Source organism: Dinoponera quadriceps, unplaced genomic scaffold (assembly GCF_001313825.1).
Source record: "Dinoponera quadriceps isolate SergipeBrazil2010 unplaced genomic scaffold, ASM131382v1 scaffold192, whole genome shotgun sequence".
Taxonomy (NCBI): Eukaryota; Metazoa; Arthropoda; class Insecta; order Hymenoptera; family Formicidae; genus Dinoponera; species Dinoponera quadriceps.
In genome coordinates, this window is record NW_014554324.1 from 1,411,706 (window position 1) to 1,432,594 (window position 20,889).

The 20,889-nt window shown below is 42.6% G+C and overlaps 1 protein-coding gene across 2 annotated transcripts in view; it reads left to right on the plus strand.

Moving 5' to 3' along the window:
• LOC106746935 (dystrophin) overlaps positions 1-20,146 on the plus strand; it is a 156,483-nt gene extending 136,337 nt beyond the window's left edge. For both annotated transcript variants that reach the window (XM_014624093.1, XM_014624102.1), the window contains 11 exons: positions 9,936-10,195; positions 10,679-10,837; positions 12,248-12,384; positions 12,603-12,807; positions 13,780-13,865; positions 13,947-14,274; positions 14,360-14,471; positions 15,845-16,483; positions 17,164-17,278; positions 17,748-17,855; positions 18,394-20,146. In XM_014624093.1, coding sequence (XP_014479579.1) covers positions 9,936-10,195; positions 10,679-10,837; positions 12,248-12,384; positions 12,603-12,807; positions 13,780-13,865; positions 13,947-14,274; positions 14,360-14,471; positions 15,845-16,483; positions 17,164-17,278; positions 17,748-17,855; positions 18,394-18,491 — 2,247 coding nt within the window. In that variant the 3' untranslated portion in view covers positions 18,492-20,146. The remainder of the gene's footprint in view (positions 1-9,935; positions 10,196-10,678; positions 10,838-12,247; positions 12,385-12,602; positions 12,808-13,779; positions 13,866-13,946; positions 14,275-14,359; positions 14,472-15,844; positions 16,484-17,163; positions 17,279-17,747; positions 17,856-18,393) is intronic.
• Positions 20,147-20,889: the final 743 nt, after the last annotated feature.

Here is a 20,889-nt window from a genome sequence, read left to right on the forward strand (position 1 = left end):
TTTCCCAATGCGGCGCACGACGATGGCGCTTGAAGGGAATTCGCTATCAGGGGAAGTAGGATTTTTCGTGAGTCCGGGCGCAAAGTAACTTCCTCGTCGTTTATAGCCGCTCGGAAAATAGCTCGGCATTACTCGGATTAAATCGCCCCGGAGGTTTGCGCGATGACGGTTATGCAGGATACCCTCTCACCGCACGGAGTATATATATCGTGCTTCCACAACGGTCGTTTGGCGCTGTTATAATCTTCACGATAGGCTGGACATGTACGGAAACTTACATGTTAAGCTGTGATAGAAGTGGCGTGTAAGCTGCTTATAAGATCCATCGGTGTTCCAATATCGCGTAGCTAAGTCTCTTAGCGTACTCTGTAACTTCCTCGGGGCCCACAGGCAACTTCTCTGTACATAAGTTGTGTGTTACTGCCTGTTCTCTTCCGTATACGCATCCCGGCGTGCTCTCGCCTCGCGCTCGAGTTTAAATAACGCTACGTGACTCGAAGGAAGGACAAAATAACGGAGGCATCGCTTAAATAGCGGATGTGACCCGCTATAACGCTCGATGATGTTTCTCGCCGAAGCTGGACGTCTGTTTCGACGTTTCGTCGTCGAGACTCGGCGACAGTTTGATGTTTCCGACTAGGAAATTCGGGATATAACGAGAAAGAAATATATATATATATATATATATATGTAGAGAGAGAGAGAGATGAGTTTAGTGAAATTCTCAATTTTCTGCAGCGAACTAACCGAAAAATGAATTATAACGCGCCCGAGCGTCGATGATTTACTGCAAATATTCAGAGATGTTGCGATCCTTCGGCGATCAGGATTCGTTTACCTGCACCTGGGTCGATTCATAATGGAGCGCCTCCTTTGTTCGGTGAATAAAAGCATCTCCCCAGGTAGAATGATTCCAAGAAAACCGTCTTCTGCTGAAGCTGCTCCATGAAATCGCTCTTCAGAATGCTGATCGAATATCCCTTCTACGTCTACCTTCAAAAATGTTCGTTATCCCATTTCCGTCGCTCGCCAACGAATGGTTCCGTCAAAGTTCGGGGAAAGCGACGCCTCCTCATTTAATTATTAGAAATATCAAATTGCTGCAATCATTCCAAGATTAGCTTCGATCGCCAATATCAACATAACGTCGGAGTTGAGCGGCTTGTCGAAGAATCGACGTTCCAGATACGCTCATTTTAGCTCGACGTTTCTGTAGCCGCTGTCTCTTGACGGATTGCAGTTCTATATAAGTGGAAAATGAGAACGCAAAGCGAAGCACGCGAAGCACGCGGATAACGGGTCGAGCGAAAATGAAGAATATTTACCACTTAATTCGGCGCAATCGTCGCACCAAACGAGTACAGGTCAAATTCAATTGAGCAAAAGCGCGGGAGAGAAGAAGAAAGGAAGAGCGGGAAGAGCGAGATCTCTCTCTCTCTCTCTTTCTCTTTCTCTTGCGACGTGACGCGAATTGCAAGTCAAACAACTAATTGCCAAATGGTCCACGAATGGTGCATACAGTCAGAATATCGGACGGCGCCAGACAATTAGCTTAGTAAATTCCACGAAGAAGTTCTTCTCCAGGAGAACGCACGGCGGAAGGAGCCGCGAGGAGAGCAGTGGGAGAATGAGAGAAAGACAGAGAGAGAGAGAGAGAGAGAGAGAGACGACGCGACCGGCACGGTCGAGTTAACTTTAATTGCCCGCTTGGCTACATAATAAATGACACTGCAGCCGCCGCGGCAAGAAATGATTTCGGCCTCGGCCTCTCCGCCCGGGCGAATTTCGCACGCGAAAGTCTGCAGGCGTATCGACGAACCCGCCAATTATTTTACGTCCAGGTGGCACGATCCGTCACCCGACCGCGTCACTCTCGACTTGCGTCAGTCCTTCCGGCACAATTTATCGCCGGAATCAAGCGGAGAGTGCCTTTAACGAGAGTCACGAAATAACGTCCGAGCGGTGAAGTTGCTCGGCGCCGTTTCGACGAGAGCTGCGCTTTGTGAGCAGCGTTTCTGTCTCTCGACACGAGCTATTTGTGACGAGGCAATGGACGGGGAAATATATATCAGGAGTTCCCGTAAAAGTAATCAAACGTCTCCAAATGAAACGCGTTTAAGAGTTTATATGTTGACAAAGATTTTATTTTTAACAGACAAATCAATGATACAGTCGACTATCTTACCCACACGAATACCACACTGAGAAAACACAGTTTATATAATGCACAGCTCAAGTGGAAACTTCTGAGAATAGGAGTCTTGCAAATACTTGATTTTTTATGGGCGCCCGTAATACATGGATGAGACATTAATTAATATCATCTTGAATATCTTCGAAATAAGAGTAGGAGAAAGATTTATATAGTGGAAATTACATTAAGTGTGTAAATTAATTCGTGGTGCTTTCGTTACTAAACATTCAGATTTATTTAACAATGGAAGGCGTATCATTTTAATTGTCGAAATAATCTCCGTTATTACCGACAACCTCACACCATCGGACAACTGTTGAATTCCATAGCGATAGGAACTTGGCGGTTTTGAATTCAATAAAGTCATAATCGATCAATTTTCGAGCATCCTCTGTTGTTTTAAAATGTATCGGTACAGTTTTTTATAAATTGTATGACTTACTGCGCCTCCGCCAAGAGCCGAATAAATCATTTTGGTGGCTTCAGCAATATTTCTTTACAGTCAAAATGCGAGACGAATACAGTGCCGGATATGATAGTTTTATTGATAGCAATATTGTTAATTATTATTTTCTGAGGTTACATTGGTCACTTTGCAATGTTACGTGGTGTTTTATAAACATGAACAGCAGCACTTTAAAATCATAATTGAACAGAAAAATATTTAGATTTAAAGTGCTTATTATAGAAATGAATAAAACTAAAGGCAGCAGATTAATTTACACATCTATAATACATTAATATTAGCGCTCGTCACTTCGAACATTTTTTGCAAGTGCAAGTTCCTTTCGTTTAGTCGTTATAAAATATTTATATTTTTCAAGATATTCAAGGCATTCAATAATGATTCCTCCTATATATATACAAGTGCATTGTTCAATCTGATTTTCGAGTTAGCACCACGTACTTTCGCACTTCGTGGACTTGTTACCAACGTTTCGTGAATATTTCAGTTCACTTCTTCAGAGCGAGAAACGACCTGAAACCGCTTCAGTTTTGAATTTCCGAAACTGTTGTCAGTCTCGAGTTCCTCGCCCTGAAGAAGTGAATTGTAATGTCCACGAAACGTCGGCAACAAGTCTATGAAGGACTAAGCGATACTAACTCGAAAACCAAATTGAAGATTTGTCCAAACCGCGGAAGCTTAAAATATCAAACGAGTGCATTTATTTTGCTTATGTCTTGGAAACCGAGACAAGACCGAAAGGCGAGCTCGCACCGAGACGAAACATGAATTACGCTCCGATTTGTACACTCTGCATCCACTTCGTTCCCCCTTTTCCTGGCGAAGTAGGGGGAACCGGTTTTGCCGAAACACCGAAACGCCGACAATCGATGGATGTGATTTCGTGATTCTTATTAGTGCATGTCTGGGATGAAGTTGCCACGACGCACCGTTTCCAGCCGGAACATTCAACGCCGCTCTCTCATTGTTCGTGCTTCTCTTATCCGCCATAATTTTATTTATGACAACGGTGGCTGCGTCATTCGCCGACGTATCAGCGCGTTCTTCGCCCGGCACTTCGCCGAGCGAATTATCTTCTTGAAAAATTTGGACCGAGTGAAAGGCCGACTCTTCTCTCTCTTGCACTTTTTACGACGCATATAAACAGTGCCGTCCGATTATTTCTCGCGCGCACGGAGACGCGTAACGAAGCGCGTGGAACGATTTCCATGCGTTGAAACGCGCGGGATCTTAATTTCACGAGTTAAAACGGATTCATTCGCGTAACAAGCGGTTAAACGCGCTGTTATCGAGACGCGAAACGTGGCGCAAATTAATCCAATCGTTTTTAAAAATACCATCTCGCGTTCTCCTCTGCGAATGTCATTTTACACGCAGACAATTTTGGTTGAATAAAAAATGTAGCGTAATAATAGTACATTTAATAGTACATTTAATAATAAGTAATAATAGTAAAATTTGTTAGACTCGTATCGCGCGACTAGAATTACTCATACCGAAGCCAAGATTTATACATGACAGCAACAAATGAAGTTTGATGAAATATATTTTTTCACCTGATTGTGCACTGAAAATAAATATTACTGTTCAAGTAATGTTTGCTTAATCCAAGTAAAATGGTTACTTCAATATTCCTTAATAAATGTTTTCTGGAAATAGAAATATAATTGACTATATGCAATATATTTCCTTTGTAATAAAAATCGTAGACGTTTACTTGCGTGTGTTAAACCATTTGTGATAAATACTAAATTTATTATGTATTGAATAACAATTTATTTTGAAAAAAGTATTTACTCGACAGAAAAATCTAAATTTAAAATCACTAGATTTCTTTGGGAAATAAATATTACATAATTCAAGTAAATACTCTTTTAAATTTGAAATTATTTTACACTTATATTCAGCAATTCATTTATAAATGAAGGTATTTTTGCATTCGGGTGACTACTATAAGCAATTCAAATTCATTTAAATTGATAAAAATATTACTTGATTTAAGAGGCTGAAAGAACAGGTTATATTAAATTATATTTATTCGATTCTAGCATTTTGTTTCTGTTTATATAAATTTAATATATGGACTACTATATTCACTACACAAGGAAATATCAGAAAAATAACAAAATGTCCCGTACCGATGCACACATTTTCGTTGCTGCAGTTTGGATGCGCGCGTTACTTCTAACGCCAATAAGGGGGAAAAATCTGGTCTCAGATTTACTTCGACGTTACAAATGTATTCTAACCGAGCAATACTACTGTGGTTCACGAACGCTTATGCATATCTTCGGAAAAAAAACTCTCTGTGAGCGTAGAGTTCTGTTCTCCAATTTCGACGCGCGCGCGCGAGGATACTGGATCCTCCATTACGTGAGATCTGCGCAATTATGTAATTTTCCAAGTATCGTTTCCTCTTTCTTGTTCCTGCGCGGAATTGCTCTTTTTAAATCCCGGCCATAGGCGAGGGGGTTACATCGAGCGTGCTGCACGTACCGGTTTGTTACACGCATTAAACGTTTTGCTCCGTCCTTACGCGGGGATCTCATTGTACAATCAAATTACTGTCTTACTCTCGTACTTTTTACGTAACCGGAATGCGAACGGCCCGCCCGCCTGCGTGCGTGCGTGCTCGCGTGCGTGTGCTGAAATAAATCTGGTTCGCCAACGTGATCGCCGCTCGTTACGGCCACTTTTTCACGCGATTTCGCGCGGAGATGAGGAACAACGAAAGCCGCTCGCGGAGGGGCGAGTACTTTACGGCTGTGCGTTTAGTGTGTCTGAATAATTACATTTTCATTGAACACAATAATTCCTCATTAGCATTCGCGATGAATATTATTAGGGATGCTTTATTGGACACAATTCGCGTCACGGATGATGCAATATTCATAACGCACACATTTATCATATGATATGTATGTATAATAAACCCGCGCGCGCGATGAATTGCGATACATTTTAACCCCCCGGAGAGCGCGCGTATAGTTATGGTAATTGTTTTTCTTTTTCGTTTAAAACAATATCTCACGCGTACGCTGATACGTGTGTAACAATGGGATATTACACGAGCGGAATCGGTGTCGCTCGATTAAAAATTCAACTCTGCTTCTCTCTAATTTCTTGACGCGGAATCTCGCTCGAAATAAGTGGAAAGTGGGGCGGTGCTTTTGCTCGGAGCGACGATGAAAAATATTGCTCCTCGAAGTCGCAAGAGTGAATATTTCGCTCGAACTTAGAGTGGATTCTGATTCCATGTGAACGAGTGTTTCAGTCGATCGGAGTGAATAAGTTTCCGCGACGACGGAGTAAATCAAATTCACTCTTCAATGTCGAGTGAAAATATTCACTCGGCGCGATGCAGAGTGGAGACTTTACACTATATTATGAGCGAAGAGTCTAGAAATGAGTAAAACTAAAGGCACCGAATTAATTTTAAAGGCACTCGAGAATTCGAGTGTCTCGGTGGTCGCTTCGCTTTTCAAGTGAGATTCCGCTTCGAGAAAAATTTAGCACTTTTAATAGGTACTTTTAAATACATTTTTTATAATAACCAAACACACACATATAATGTAATACGTGAAACCAGTGCTTTTACTCGAAGCGACGTTGAGCATTCGCCGTTCAATTGCAGAGCGACGCTTTTTCATTGGTAATCTCTCACACGTTCGTAATTTTTCTCGCTTTCTCTCTCTTTCTCTCTATCTCTCTCCCTTCCTTCCTACTTCTCTCCTTTAAATTATTAAGAACAAAGGCGCGACTCTGCTTTTTCCGGGAGTCAGCGTTTCCATCGGCCCGATCGTCCTACTTTGCGCGGGTGTAAGTAGGAGCCCGACTTTTCTCTCTTCTCCCTCCCCCCTCCCCTCCCCCTCCCCCTCCTTACCCCGCGTTTCTCGCGCGCTCCGCTTTCGCGCCGTCCGCCTTTTTCCTTATCCCGCTCTCGGAACAAGGGACGCTTAAAGCACTTCCATAGAGAGACGACTAATTAGAGCGATTTAGCGTCCGTCGACGGCGTTTATTTGGAATGCAAATGTCGTCGTGAGACCGACCGTCGTCCTCTTTCCCCTCCGCTACCCGTTCTTCCCACATCCTTTCCCGCCATCCCCCGTGTCGTATATATCGCCGACTGATAAATGTCCGGAGGATTTTATCACGACGCCAGTTACCGCGCCCTGTCCAGGGATGAAAATTGAAATGGCCGAGAGAGCATGCCATTTGTATTTAGCGACTCTCTCTCTCTCTCTCTCTCTCTCTCTCTCTNTCTCCCTCCCTCCCTCAGTCTCTTATAAGAAGGAGAAAAGATGAAAAAAATGATAAAACGACGTGACATAAGAATTATTCGGTCTCGTATACGTATAAGAAAATTTCTGTTCAATAATTTTGGTATACTATAACACAATTTACTAGACTTTTGTATTGCGCGATTAGGCAATGTTGCTGCAATATTGCAAAATATTGCAATCGTGTTAACGTTAGCTTTTGTGCTGTATGAGTAGGATTGACACTTGTATCGAAACCAAAATTTATATATGACAGCAACAAACGAATAGTTTGATCAGATATATTCGTTGACCTGATTATATATGTAAATTTACCATACGTAGAAGAAAATATTGGAAAAGTAAAAAATATCCCATATGATATACGCATTGTCGACGCTGCAGCTTGGATTGCGCGTTATTTCTAATTCCAGTATGGAAAAAATCTTATCTCGGGCAGTAAATATTGTGTAATATATAGTGATATTGTTATATATAGTTATTGCTAAATTGTTTAGGATTAACGTTACCGTGTAAACAAAGTTTGTGAGAACAGTTGAAAGATATTCGTTGTGTTTGTGACATAGGCCGTGATTCCTGGATAATGATGTGCTGTTATCATTTGAATTATTTCATAAGTCTTCCATATTTCCATGAAATGATATCAACATTACAAGTATATTCTAATCGAGCCGGAGTGCACGGGTAAAAAATTGTTCGTTAAAAATGGCTCACCGGAATTTGGCGTTACTTTAACATGAGAAATGTGTTAGAAAGTACACGAATATGATGTTATTTAAACATTAACTTTGTCAACATGAATTTTCATTTATATACACGGAGAAAAAAGTCTAGTCGCGTTAACCAGAAAACGAACAACCAGACGCGTAATGGCTGGAGGGAACAGAATTCCCAGCTCTTACGGTCCAAATGGTTCTTATAACCAGAAATTCGCCTTTCCCCCAATCAAAACGCGTCTAATTGTTTACCTTCCGGTTGATGCAACCAGATTTTTTCCCGACATACTTTTTTTCAGCTCGTGAATGTTCGTACCTTCGCGAAGAGTGCGAAAATTCTCTGCGTGTAACTTTGGCGACTGGCAGAATGCCCTTTCCTTCGTCTGCTGTACGAATTTCGTCTTTCCGGGACGTTTTTTCCGGACGGGAAGATATAACCGGAGCAACGACTCGATTGTGACTATCCGATCGATCGTACGTAGGGGCTTTCCCGCGGTGATCGGAAGCGGGAAGAGTCTAAACAGCGGCTCATTCGTGCGCACAACCGCGTAAAAATTCCTCGCGTACGGTTGTTGCGTCCTTTCGCGACTCGCCGGCCGTTCGCGAACAGCGTCGCTCACGCGGAACTTTTTCCGCCGCGCGCGTAGCGCCGCCACTTTTGGCCGTAATTACTGTAACGAAAAAAAAAAAAAAAACAGGCCGGACGTTTCGCGCACCTGCACGCCGTAAAGCGCGTACACACTGCATCGGACAGTATTGCCCCGAATGGATAATCCGAATTTACGTCGCGTAAAAATGAATGTTTTAATTGACGCGTTAGCGCGCGTTCGCCGCGTTTTATCGCGCTGAATGCGATCCCTTCAGTCAAACGGATCTCGCTCGTCATACCGGCTGGTGCTACGCCGCGGGAGGATGTTGATGAAAAATTTCGACGGGCGCGAGGAACGCTTGTTAACGATTAAAAACGCTGTACGCACACGCTACGGAAACGGGGGGGAGGGAGGAAAGGACTGAATCGGGCAAAAGGTTAAACTGTCTGGTGGTAAATATATGTTCTGCGCTCTTCAACTATTCGTATTAATTGGCCAAATATACTTAGTTATGGGCGCGCGCAAACTCCCGCGCTTTTCTTTTCCGCCGCGCAACTTCGCCGGCGAGCAGCCCGCGGGTTCGTTAACCTCCGACGGATTAATATCGTTTGCCGTGTAATCCTTCCACGGGAGACGAATTTTTCATCCCGTCAAACGCGTACTCTCCCCCCACCTTCTCTCTCTCTCTCTCTCTCTCTCTCTTTCTCTCTCTCTCTTTCTCTCCCTCTTTCACACACATACACACATACATTTTATCTCTCTCTCTCTCTCTCTCTCTCTCTCTCTACCTTTCGTCTCTCTTTCTTTCCGCGCTCCATAAAGGTCAGACCTTTGCGAATGTCACCCCTTATGTTTCCGCCGCGTTTCCGAGCGGTTTCTACATAATGATACACATATACATATATACAGAAAATGTAAGGTCTTCTTTTTTAATAAGCGACGATCTCTCTCCCGACTAACGATTTTTGAGAAATGAGGATTCCCAGAGACCGTGGGCTCCTTCCTTCGAAAATCCGGTGAGAGAAAAATGTATATTCGTAACTCTGTAATTGTATAACTAAGAAATTATAATTGAGAAAATTGTACGCATAGCAAATGTTACTATAATGATGGTTATAATTATGATATAAATATCGTGTGACAAATCCCAACTTTTTACTGTAAATTATAGTGGTTTTAATTATAATTATAAAACAATATATATTATAATAAGCAAATATATAATAATATAACACAAAATTAGCCATTTTATATAATTAATATAATCGTAATAAATAACAAATAATGCTACGTGTCAGCATTCTTAACACGTGCTTTGCTCTACACACATGAATGAAACAATGAAGAAGACAACTATTTCAATAAAAACGTACATGACTATATGAGTGTTTACATTCCATTATATTTGTAACTGGTAAATAGTTATAAAATGTTATAGTCGCTATATATAATTATAAATCCAAATTCGCTTTTCCCATATTTTGCATGTTTAGAAGAACTATAAACATATAATTGTCCAAAATAATAAAATACAGTGAGATTATAGTTATTCAAACTACTTTTTTCTCTTAGCGTACGGAGGTGTTCGCGACTAATAACGGTCGACGGTTAAAACTAACGTTTGAAAGCAACGTCGGCCGGCATCGCCGGGGATTAATCGGTCGTTTCCCCTTCTGTTTCTGATTACAGAAAATATGTGTCTTCCAAAAGTCCCTCGAGGATCTCTCCTCGCGGATGGCCGGCGCCGAGGCGATCCAGAGCGGCTGGCAGAATCCAAACGACGCGAACGAGGCGACGGAATTGCTCGAACAGTTGCAGAAATTCGGCGAGCGGCTGGTGCCTATCCAGAGGAACATCGAGGACGCGAACGACCAGGCGAGCGTCTTCGCGTCGAGCAGCGTCATCGTTTCTCACGCTTTACTGGCGAAACTCGAAGATCTGAACACCAGGTATGGCTCGACGGCCACGTAAAAATTTATCACGCGGTATTCTCGGTTCGACCCGTCGCCTCCGAATGAGATACTCGTTCACCCTCCCCCGGCTTCACGCAGCCGGCCGTATACAAGGGGTTTGTCTCGGGAGCGCGGTGTACTTAATTTTAATGACGGAACCTCTCTCCCGGGGGGTAATCCCGGATCTCTCCGAGACGATACCGATGCCCTGCCCCGGGAAAGTGGAGGAACGATGGGAGCACGATCGCGAAAATATCCGCGCGAGATATCCTCTTTACGAGGATCTAAGGTTCCCGCGCAGAGCGCATTTCTCCTTGCGGAGAGCCACTTTGTCTCGTCGGCGAGGTATCGTCGGCGACGTGCTCGAAATTGACGCACCGGCAGGTCGTCGGCAGGCTTATTCTTACAGCGCGTTTCTCGATGCGGCCGGAGGGAAGCTTTAAATTCGCGACGTCTAACTTTTTTCACGTGTTTTCACAGGTGGAAGGTGCTGCAAGTCGCAGTTGACGAGCGTTACAAGTTGCTAAGCGGATTCGGGAAGGATGGCAGCACTCCGGGTAGTCAGGCTTTCCTCGCGAGCAGCGTAGAACCACCATGGGAGAGAGCCCTCACACCCGCCAAAGTGCCTTACTATATCAAGTAATCGATCCTCCTTTTCACCTCGTACCTCGGTCGCCTCAAATTTCCCGAACCGCCCCGCGGCTTCACGGTTACTTCCGAGGAGAGGCCGGGAAGCTCTTTCATCGACACCGCTGAGTCCTCCGGTCTTTCCGAAAGGAACACACCAATTCAGTCGGGATTATTCACTCGCCCGGGGAAAAAAAGACCGATCGAATCAACGGACCGCGTTTTCGTCGGAGGAAAGAGGATTTCCGGAATTTTTACGAACTAAATTTCGTTCTCAGAACCGGAAGTATTGTTTCCTTGAACGAAGATGCGTTTGGTTCGTTGCTGCGTCAATTCGACCGATCTTTCCGTGCGGATTTATATTAAATACCGAGAACAAAGTATTCGGCTACTTGCAAAATCGCATAGTGGGGGAATTATTGTCGGAATTATTTTTAAAATAAGTATTATTATAGTGATAAAATTGGTGATCAAAATATATCATATGCATATTACTTTTTCGTTAAGGGGGGGGTTGAAAGGATCAGTATCGTATTTTCAGTGGCGCATCAAGAAGGCCGCTCATAAATTTAACGTTTGTCAAGCAAAATTACAGCTCCTGTACATTTATTTCACTAACTAAATAATAAATGTTAACTTGAAGCGAGTCGAGGTAAACGTATATACATAATATTGCAAATACGAAAATATTTTTTTATTTTTTTTATTAATGCTTCATTTATACATCAGTTATGATCTAATAGGAATGTACAGATAATAGAAAAAGGCATATAAATATTTAAATGTGTTTATATGTATGTATTTCGAGTATTACTATAAATTATGAACTTTACGCTGCTGTACTTTCAAAACAAAGTAGTCAATAATTCGGAAACTCGCGTATAATGTCTGTATATTAGTTTTAACATCCATAATTATACATCATAATTTTATCTTTAGTTTAGAGGATATTAAAAATAGGAATATAAATAACACGCTAATCTCAAGGAATACGTATACAAAATGTCAACTTTAGTATCTCAGCTGTCGAATGATCAACCTTTTTCTAATTACACGAGCAGTTAGATAATATTTTGATGTACACGTAATGCAGGCTTCATCAAATTCTTATCAGTCTCACTTTACCTCACAATCTCCCAAAAACATCGAGAAGATATAATTGACGAAGATTGCTATAACTTTAATAGCATTAACTAAGTTTTCCTCTCAGCGTGTTTATTCGTAATTTCACTTATTTATATCATATCGAGAAACTCGGCCGTATTAATCGATAACGGCGGTTTTAGTCGCCTAAAATATCTGAGAAGTAGAAAGTAGAAAAGTATCGACGTTCGTACAATTCCGTTACTTCGCTTCGTAATTCATTATTGTCGCGCAGTAATCGCACGGCCGTTGACTTGAGGTAAAATCGCTTTCTTGCAGCCATCATTTGGAGACTACGCATTGGGATCATCCGAAGATGATAGAGCTGATGTCTTCTCTCGCGGACCTAAACGAGGTTCGCTTTTCCGCGTACCGAACCGCTATGAAGCTGCGCACCGTGCAGAAGCGACTGTGCCGTGAGTATCGGCGCGCGTCCTTGGTGATCAATCATACCTTTATCGCTGATTAGTCGGCATCGGGCGTTCATTAACTGTCGCAATTTTCTCGATTAATCACGCGCACTCGCGATATGTATACTGCGTACACAATACATTAATGCGCCCGTCACGAAATTACAGTTCCGCGCGCATAATCGCGACCACCATATATTTATGTTTCTCCCTCGTCGTTTTAGTGGACATGTTGAGCCTGGCTACCGCGTTGGCACAGTTTGATTCACACGGGCTCCGAGCACAGAACGACAAACTGATCGACATCCCCGACATGGTAACAGTACTGACATCGCTGTACGAAGGAATCGCAGCGGACAACCCGGCACAGGTGTCCGTGCCGCTGTGCATTGACCTGGCCATCAATTGGCTCCTCAATGTGTACGACAGGTACGCTGAACTGTCCTCCTACGAGAAGCAAACTGTCTATATATCCTGTTTGCTCGAACCCGGTTCCACAGCACGCTTACTCGTTCCTCCTTCGTCAAGTCCGTCGAGTCAGTCGAAAAGTTCGGCTCGATTTCTTTATCAAATTCGATTCGATCACGCATTTAATGAAATTCCAATGCATTATTTCATGGAAACTCATGACTCGCGAAGAAAACGTGAAAAGGGAATAGGGCAATTAGTGAAATAGATAAGGTATTTAATTAGGGAAGGGAAGATAAACAGATAAATAATTATGTTGAGAATTCATAGTTAATGGCTTTTCGGTCGCTGGATTTTGAGAATATAAAATACAGAATTCAGAATTTAGTGATTAGTATTTCGTTTAGTTTTTACTTTTTTTTTCTTAGTTTTCAGTAGTGATTTTTATTTAGTTTTGCGAAGTTTAGGTGGTAGATCATAAAAGTGTGTAATATACCAAGTTATGTTGTTATCATAATTATAACATTCATAACATTAATTAATTAATTAATTGTATGTTAATTATGCTTTAACTATGATACATGATTGAGTTGATTCTGGAAGTAGGTTAGATTAAAAGTTCTATGTAAATTCAGCAAGTAGAATGGAGGTGGATGACTTAATGTGTTAAGAATAAATAAATAACCTGATTATTCGTCGGTCGACAATCTTTCGCCAACGTTCTGGCAGCATTCCTGCATCTCTAACGTGACGGGTATCCGTTAAAAATCGAACTGAATTTTTCGATCGACTCAATATATTAGATTTCTGTTTTAAAATCGTATTAACTCTCGATTGTGATGTTATCGTACCGCTCGCTGTTATCGAATAAGTCGACTGTATCTTTCGCTATAATCTGCAATGAAGATAACGATTGACAAGGATGGTCGTTACTCAACATTGCTTTAAGTTTACTTAAGGGTGCCTTTGCAACTTTCCACTTACAATTTTCAGCCAACGAACCGGCCAGATCCGAGTACTTTCATTCAAAGTCGGACTAGTCTTGCTGTGCAAGGGGCATTTGGAGGAGAAATATAGATGTGAGTAATGCACGAAGATATACCGGTGGCCAGTATTAGTCTGCGATATAGTTACAACACGCGCTCTCGCGTTATTTCCAGATCTGTTCCGTCTGATCGCGGACCCCAACAGGCTGGTGGATCAGCGCAAGCTGGGTCTGCTGCTGCACGATTGCATACAGGTGCCGAGGCAACTGGGCGAAGTCGCGGCATTCGGGGGATCGAACATCGAGCCCAGCGTGCGCAGCTGCTTCGAGAAAGCAGGCAAGGACAAGAACGAGATCGAGGCGGTGCACTTCTTGAGCTGGCTGCAGCAGGAGCCGCAGAGCATGGTGTGGCTGCCCGTGCTGCACAGACTGTCCGCAGCGGAAACCGCCAAGCACCAGGCCAAGTGCAATATATGCAAGGAATATCCCATCATTGGGTTCAGGTGGGCCGCGTAATTGCTGAAGTGAAATTCGTACGGTGCGAGCGACATCGTTGAGGCGTACTGACGGCGAAAATCACTTCGACAGGTACCGCTGCTTGAAATGCTTCAACTTTGACATGTGCCAGAATTGCTTCTTCTCGGGACGCAAGGCGAAGAATCATAAGCTGACTCATCCGATGCAGGAGTACTGCACGGCGGTAAGGCGGCTTTTTTATAGTTTACCGAGACTCCCGTTAAGGAGGTTCAAGCGCTATTCTCTGATCAACGAATGTTATATTAATAAAATTGCTAGGAAAGATGAAGAAATTTTGCAGTAATATTAGTGAAGTGGAATTCACAAATGCCGTAATATGTGGTAATTTCTTTTCTTAAAAGTGATAAAAATATTAAATATGATTAAAAGTGACAAAATAAAATTTGTAAGGCTGTCACTTGATATAAATACCAATAGTAAGCGAAGAAATGTGAACATGAAATGCGTTCGTTGTCGTACTTAATAAATGACCAGTTTAATTTAATCTGAATTGGAAATACATAAATGCTACGTTAAAATAAATAATATGTATAGAAATGAAATATTATACACACACACACACACACACACACACACACAGAGTCTGTTCAATAAGAAAGTGTGGGTGATAATCTGAAAAGAATAAAAGGTAAAGTCAAGTTGTCTTTTTTAAACGAAAATAGGAGATTTTTAGTAATGCGCAATTATCTAATATTTAATCGCCTCCATTATCAATTATTATTTGGCACCGTTTTTGCACACTTTCGACCAGGTTTTCGGTGTATTCTGCAGTTAAAGAACGCCATGTTACTGCCGATTGTTAATTTTGGTCCTTTAGAACGGTTATCAAGAAACACCGCCTCGTAACGCTTCAAATATTTTTCACTCATTTTTAAAATTAATGTTTACTTTTAACGACTACTCAACGCAACTTTTTGATGTACAGTGCGCAAAAAAGTTAGTTTAAAAATTCAAACGGTATAAGTTACATAGCGCTACTGTGATTTTCGATAAAAATATCACTCACACTTTCTTGTTGAATAGACTATATGTGTGTGTGTGTGTGTGCGTGTGTGTGAGATTATTTCAGATCTGGCGGTAACTTTTCATACATGAGACATGACATGTTTCTATTCACATGTTATCGATTTCACGAATATTCTCATCAAAAGTTCTCGAAATTTCTCTTCAGCGGCAAATTTATGCGACACTTCACTGAAATATGCTCAAATGTTCATTTTATAATTACAATTTTCGAAATTTTTATCTCGCGTACAAATGCGTCAGATTGGAAGAAATTTCTTGTTTCGTGAAATTTCTACACATGCCCTGCACTGTACAAATTCATAATTAAATATCTCGGGAACGATACAGTTTAAAGATAATGAAAATTTCTGTCACGCGTTGTTAATTCGATTGATCATCGTATTACGTATACAATATAGATTTACCTTATATCTAGTCGAACGATCGAACCTCCTTAAGTTGGTGACCTTATTCGAGAAAGCGCAAACGATCCGTATATATGTATGAAATAACGTTTGTCGCTCTACGCAGACCACGTCTGGCGAGGACGTGCGCGACTTCACACGGGCGTTGCGCAACAAATTCAAGTCCAAACGCTACTTCAAGAAACACCCTCGAGTTGGCTATCTGCCCGTGCAGACTGTCCTCGAGGGAGACGCGCTAGAGAGCCCGGCGCCTTCGCCCCAGCACAGCTCGCTCAGCCAGGACATGCACTCCCGGCTGGAGATGTACGCCTCTCGACTCGCCGAGGTCGAGCTGTCGCGCACACGGAGCAACTCCACGCCGGACAGCGACGACGAACATCAGCTGATAGCGCACTACTGTCAGAGCCTGAACGGCGGCGACAACGTCAACATGCCGAGAAGTCCGGTCCAGGTGATGGCCGCGATCGATGCCGAGCAGAGGGAAGAGCTCGAGGCGATGATACGAGAGCTCGAGGAGGAGAACGCGACGCTGCAGGCGGAATACGAGAGATTGCGCTCCAAGCAGACACCGGGATCCACGCCGGAGGACGGTCACAGCACCAGGCAGCCCGATTGTGATATGATCGCGGAAGCTAAGCTTCTGAGGCAGCACAAGGGAAGGCTGGAAGCGCGCATGCAGCTGCTCGAGGACCACAATCGCCAACTGGAGGCGCAGCTGCAGAGACTCAGACAACTTCTGGACGAGGTACGTTCGCCGGGGGTGTCTCGGTTTCTCTATTGATTCGGCAGCGATTGTAAAGTACCTTGAATGATTCGAAGAGGCCGGTAAGAACGCTGGTCGCAAAATTAGACGATTATTTGACTCACGAAGTCAATCTGATAATATCTGATAATATAATATAGCGGTTAACTGACGACTGATCAGTCATATCCGAGTATAGGAATGCATCCGATCGAAATTCAAAAGCTAGTTGCCAGCTAGTGTAGACAAAATTATATTTCCCGGCTCGTTACTAGTTCTTTATCAGCTGATTATTCACCAAAATGTAGGAATTGGTTTTCATGATCCAGCCGTTGTCCAACTATTGCATATCAAATATCATGGAGCGAGCGGCGTGATCTATTCTGAAATATATAGTTGCGATATAAACTGGCTATTAGCCTTCGAAAGTAAGATATCAAGTGAAAATTGCGAATACGTTATTACATAAAAATCTGAAAAAGGGCAGAAGCGAGTGCTGCGTTACTTTGTAAGTCAAATAATTGTTCAATCTCGCAACTAATCACCAGCGCCGGGCTCTTATCGACCTCCTCCAATTACTCGAAGAGTCGTACATTCCGAGAGAGCTCCACTTACACGTTCTTCTTTTTAATTGCGAGACCGTTCACGAGCTAGATCTGATTGCGCCCGAAATCGTCTTTCAGCCGAACGCGTCTTCACCATCCAAGACCGGGACTTTGCAAACTCGCAGTGTAACGGCATCGCAACTGGCGACCGACTCTCCGGCGAAGATGAACGGCCATTACCATGATTCTCCAGGTATATCTGATCGTATCATCCGTAGATCGCGGTTCTCTCGGGGAATAAACGAGCGATATAATATCATGGATTATATACATCGGGGTTCTTGAATTCGGGGCTGTACTAATAACGCATTCGGTCGGATCGTATAATGACTGTCATACATATTCATTGTAACACGTACAACCGGATGTTGAACGCCTTTCTGGTGGTGCTACACTAACCGCATATTAATACAGCGGGGACTCAGTGAAACCTCGGTCGGACGGGTCGATCCGCAATTTCCGCGTTTCAAATCAATTGTAACGCGCACGTCGACTTCGTCGTCCTCGAGATGCGTAGCGACGAATCAAACTCGGTTGATCGCTCGTCACCCGTGTGTCACGAGGAGTCCTTACCGTATTACCCGTGTACGCATATATATACTTAATTACACGCAAACTGGAAGTTAGATGAGCTTATCGCTGTTGGGTATATATGGACATAGGTGGTGGAGGCTCAAGCGAGGGCAGAGTGAGCAGTTTAGAGAGGCCACCACCGCCGCCGCATTCTCACAGTGTCGCCCACAATGTGGGCAATCTCTTGCACATGGCAGGTTCGTTCTCAAATCTATACCGTGAATTTCAATATCGTGTGTCAATTATCGTAGCATAATTCGAGATTCTCATGGCCCCGACCTCTGTAATGCACGTGTCACTTCTCCGCTTGTGAAATAACGAAATAACATTGCTTTCCTGTTTTTCACGCTACAGGATGGATGTAAGGTGAGACCACTATGCTTCTCTCTCTCTCTCTCTCTCCCTCTAGGTGCTTCTAAAATTCGTCGGAACACTTTATCGTCCGACGTTGTCGTTATCGTCGACGACTCGACGATTACGCGAATTGAATGAACGCCGGAATCTACGTCTCTCTCTCTCTCTCTCTCTCTCTGTCGTGTATGGCCGTGTCCCTCTTACGTCGATTCGTCCCATGCTTCCCTCCTCTTACCGTCGTGCACGTCCGAATGTGTGCATGTTTCGATTGTCTGATACGATATCAAGTTGTCGACTAACTATAACAGAGCGCGAGTAAACCGGAGTGATTCGGCGAGAAGGCAGACGGAGGTGGTAAAATACCTTCTCTCTTGATTTCAGGCGACTTAGGCAAAGCTGTGGGCGAATTGGTGACGGTCATGACGGAGGACACATCGAAGACGAATGGACAACGAGCACCACCACCTGCTTTCAAATAACGATCGCGACGACATCAGCAACAACCGACGTCATCGACGACGAGCGATGTCGGCAAGTCTCGAGGTAGACCCGAGCTTGCGCTACAACCCGAATACACGTTGTGAAAAACATTAATCGTAATCATCGACCAATAACAAGTCTGGCTCTAACGCATATCAGAGACAAGTACATGGTATATCTGCCGCGCAAATGCAGGGTCAGGGGACCCGTCCCACTGGTGGTTTTGGGTATTTTATAAGTTTTGATATACGTCATTGTATAGCTGAATTATATCGAATAAGACGATTATGGTTTGGCTTTACGGCGGTCCCCTGAGAGTAACTTTACTACATATTGACACGTCATATCATGAAATTAATCGTAATGAGAAATCAATTGTTATGCTTGCTAGCTAAACTATACGAACAGATTAAAGATTAAAAAAAAAAGATAAATAAATAAATAAAAGATATAATGAGTATAAAGGATACACACGGAAGGAAAAAAAAAAAATATCATCATTAACAATGCATGCAAAAGCAATGTATCAAATCACATAATCTATATAGGTCGTAGCTTATATTTACATACCCATTCTGTTCACTGCCACGGGCTCTTCCTCGACGTAACTTACACAATGTACATGTTTGCGACTCTAGACGACACATAACGGGAAATAGAACAGAAATAAATCCACACCCGACCATTCTGTATCTCCCATCCCTCTTCCCGCCCCTTCCTCTGGCGCTCTTGGAGCTCACATCAATAAACACGGAACCTTTTATAATCGATGATGATAAAGCAGAACGACGCGCATTACAACTTTCAAGTTTATTTTTTACCCAGTTACGTGATTTTTCATATTTTCTAAATGAATTTAAAAAAACGGCAATGTCTATTATTTAAGCCTGCCGAATGTTACTATATCTAAGAGTATATGAATAAGTACCTAACTAACAAACTTGTAGGCTGTATTCTGATATGTAATAAAGTTGTCTAGAAAATATTTGAGCGCGATATTATTGACATGCGAGCTGCTCACTGTGGTTCTGTTATTCAGTGATTGGTCTGCACACACACACACACACACACACACACACATGTATACACATCCATACATAATCAGCCATCTCAAACGGATAATTTTTATATTCTAAATGCGAAGTATACACGCACACACAGACACACACGCGCACATATATATACATATACATTTCTTTACGCATATCACAGATGCCATAAGTTGATAATGATGCTATTGTGTCAGTTCTGATGAGGATGCCGCTTGCGAAATGTAAAATATACATATCTTCGCGAAAGGAGAAAAGTGAGAAAAGAAAGAAAGAAATATCATATTTTACCAACTTGACGAGCATCGTGTACGAGCACCACGAATTGTTATTCGCCGTCGTTAAGTCACGAGAAGATTAATTTCACCGGACAGAGTATAAAACGATTGAATACGTTTCCAAGCTCCAGTCTGTAGTTTGTTGAACGATTGTTGGTTTTGCGATTTCATACATTAATATAACTCATTAAAGTCTAGAGATATTAGTCATATAAAAAGTTATATACTGCGTAAAACATCAAACAGGTAACTACGTTGCTTGTAATATATTGTAATATGACTGAAATGATATGGGACAAAATGCTTAAATAAAAATAATACGATATATATGAATTCTCTCCTCTGCTTGTGAATGTTCTTCTCTTTTTCAGCCGTGTGTGTGTATATACGCGCCGTGTGATTAAGCACGACTTTCTCGTCGGCGTTCGCGATAAGCCGAGATAAATCACCATTCGCGAAATTTCACGCGGCTGTTGGTCGATTGAAAAGTCAGATGAAACATTAAAAGGGCACATCCCTCAGTCAGCAGGCAAGCCGCCTCGCATCGGTTTACAGCTGCTCATCATTTATTCGCTCCTTCCTTCCTGCCCGTCTATGCCCTGCGATACAGCCGAGAAGAAGTCATGCTGTTAAATATATTTCTCGCCTAGGAAGCTACCACCTGCGCTTTGGGGAGGGGGGAGGGGGAGACCTGGCACGTGCCTTCTTTGTTTAATATAAGGGTCGATGTGTGGCGCCAACCTTTCTGAAAAGCCACGCTACATCGCCAGAACACCCGTTGCGCCGTAGCAGATGTTCCAAATGTTATATTTACGAGATTCGAAGGAATGTCCGGAAACATATGGAGTATCAAATAAGACGATCTCGATTACGGCACACGACGTCATGAGTTTCTCGTTTTCGTTATTATACAGTTTTTCTTACGGTATTGTTCCACATGTGGTGGGAGAACTAATTTGACCATTACAGAATTATCTCACTGTTTTTCGCTGATTTATCGAACTTTATTTTATTACAGCGTCTTATATATAAATCCTTAAATATATCACGCATGAATGAAATTTCCAAAA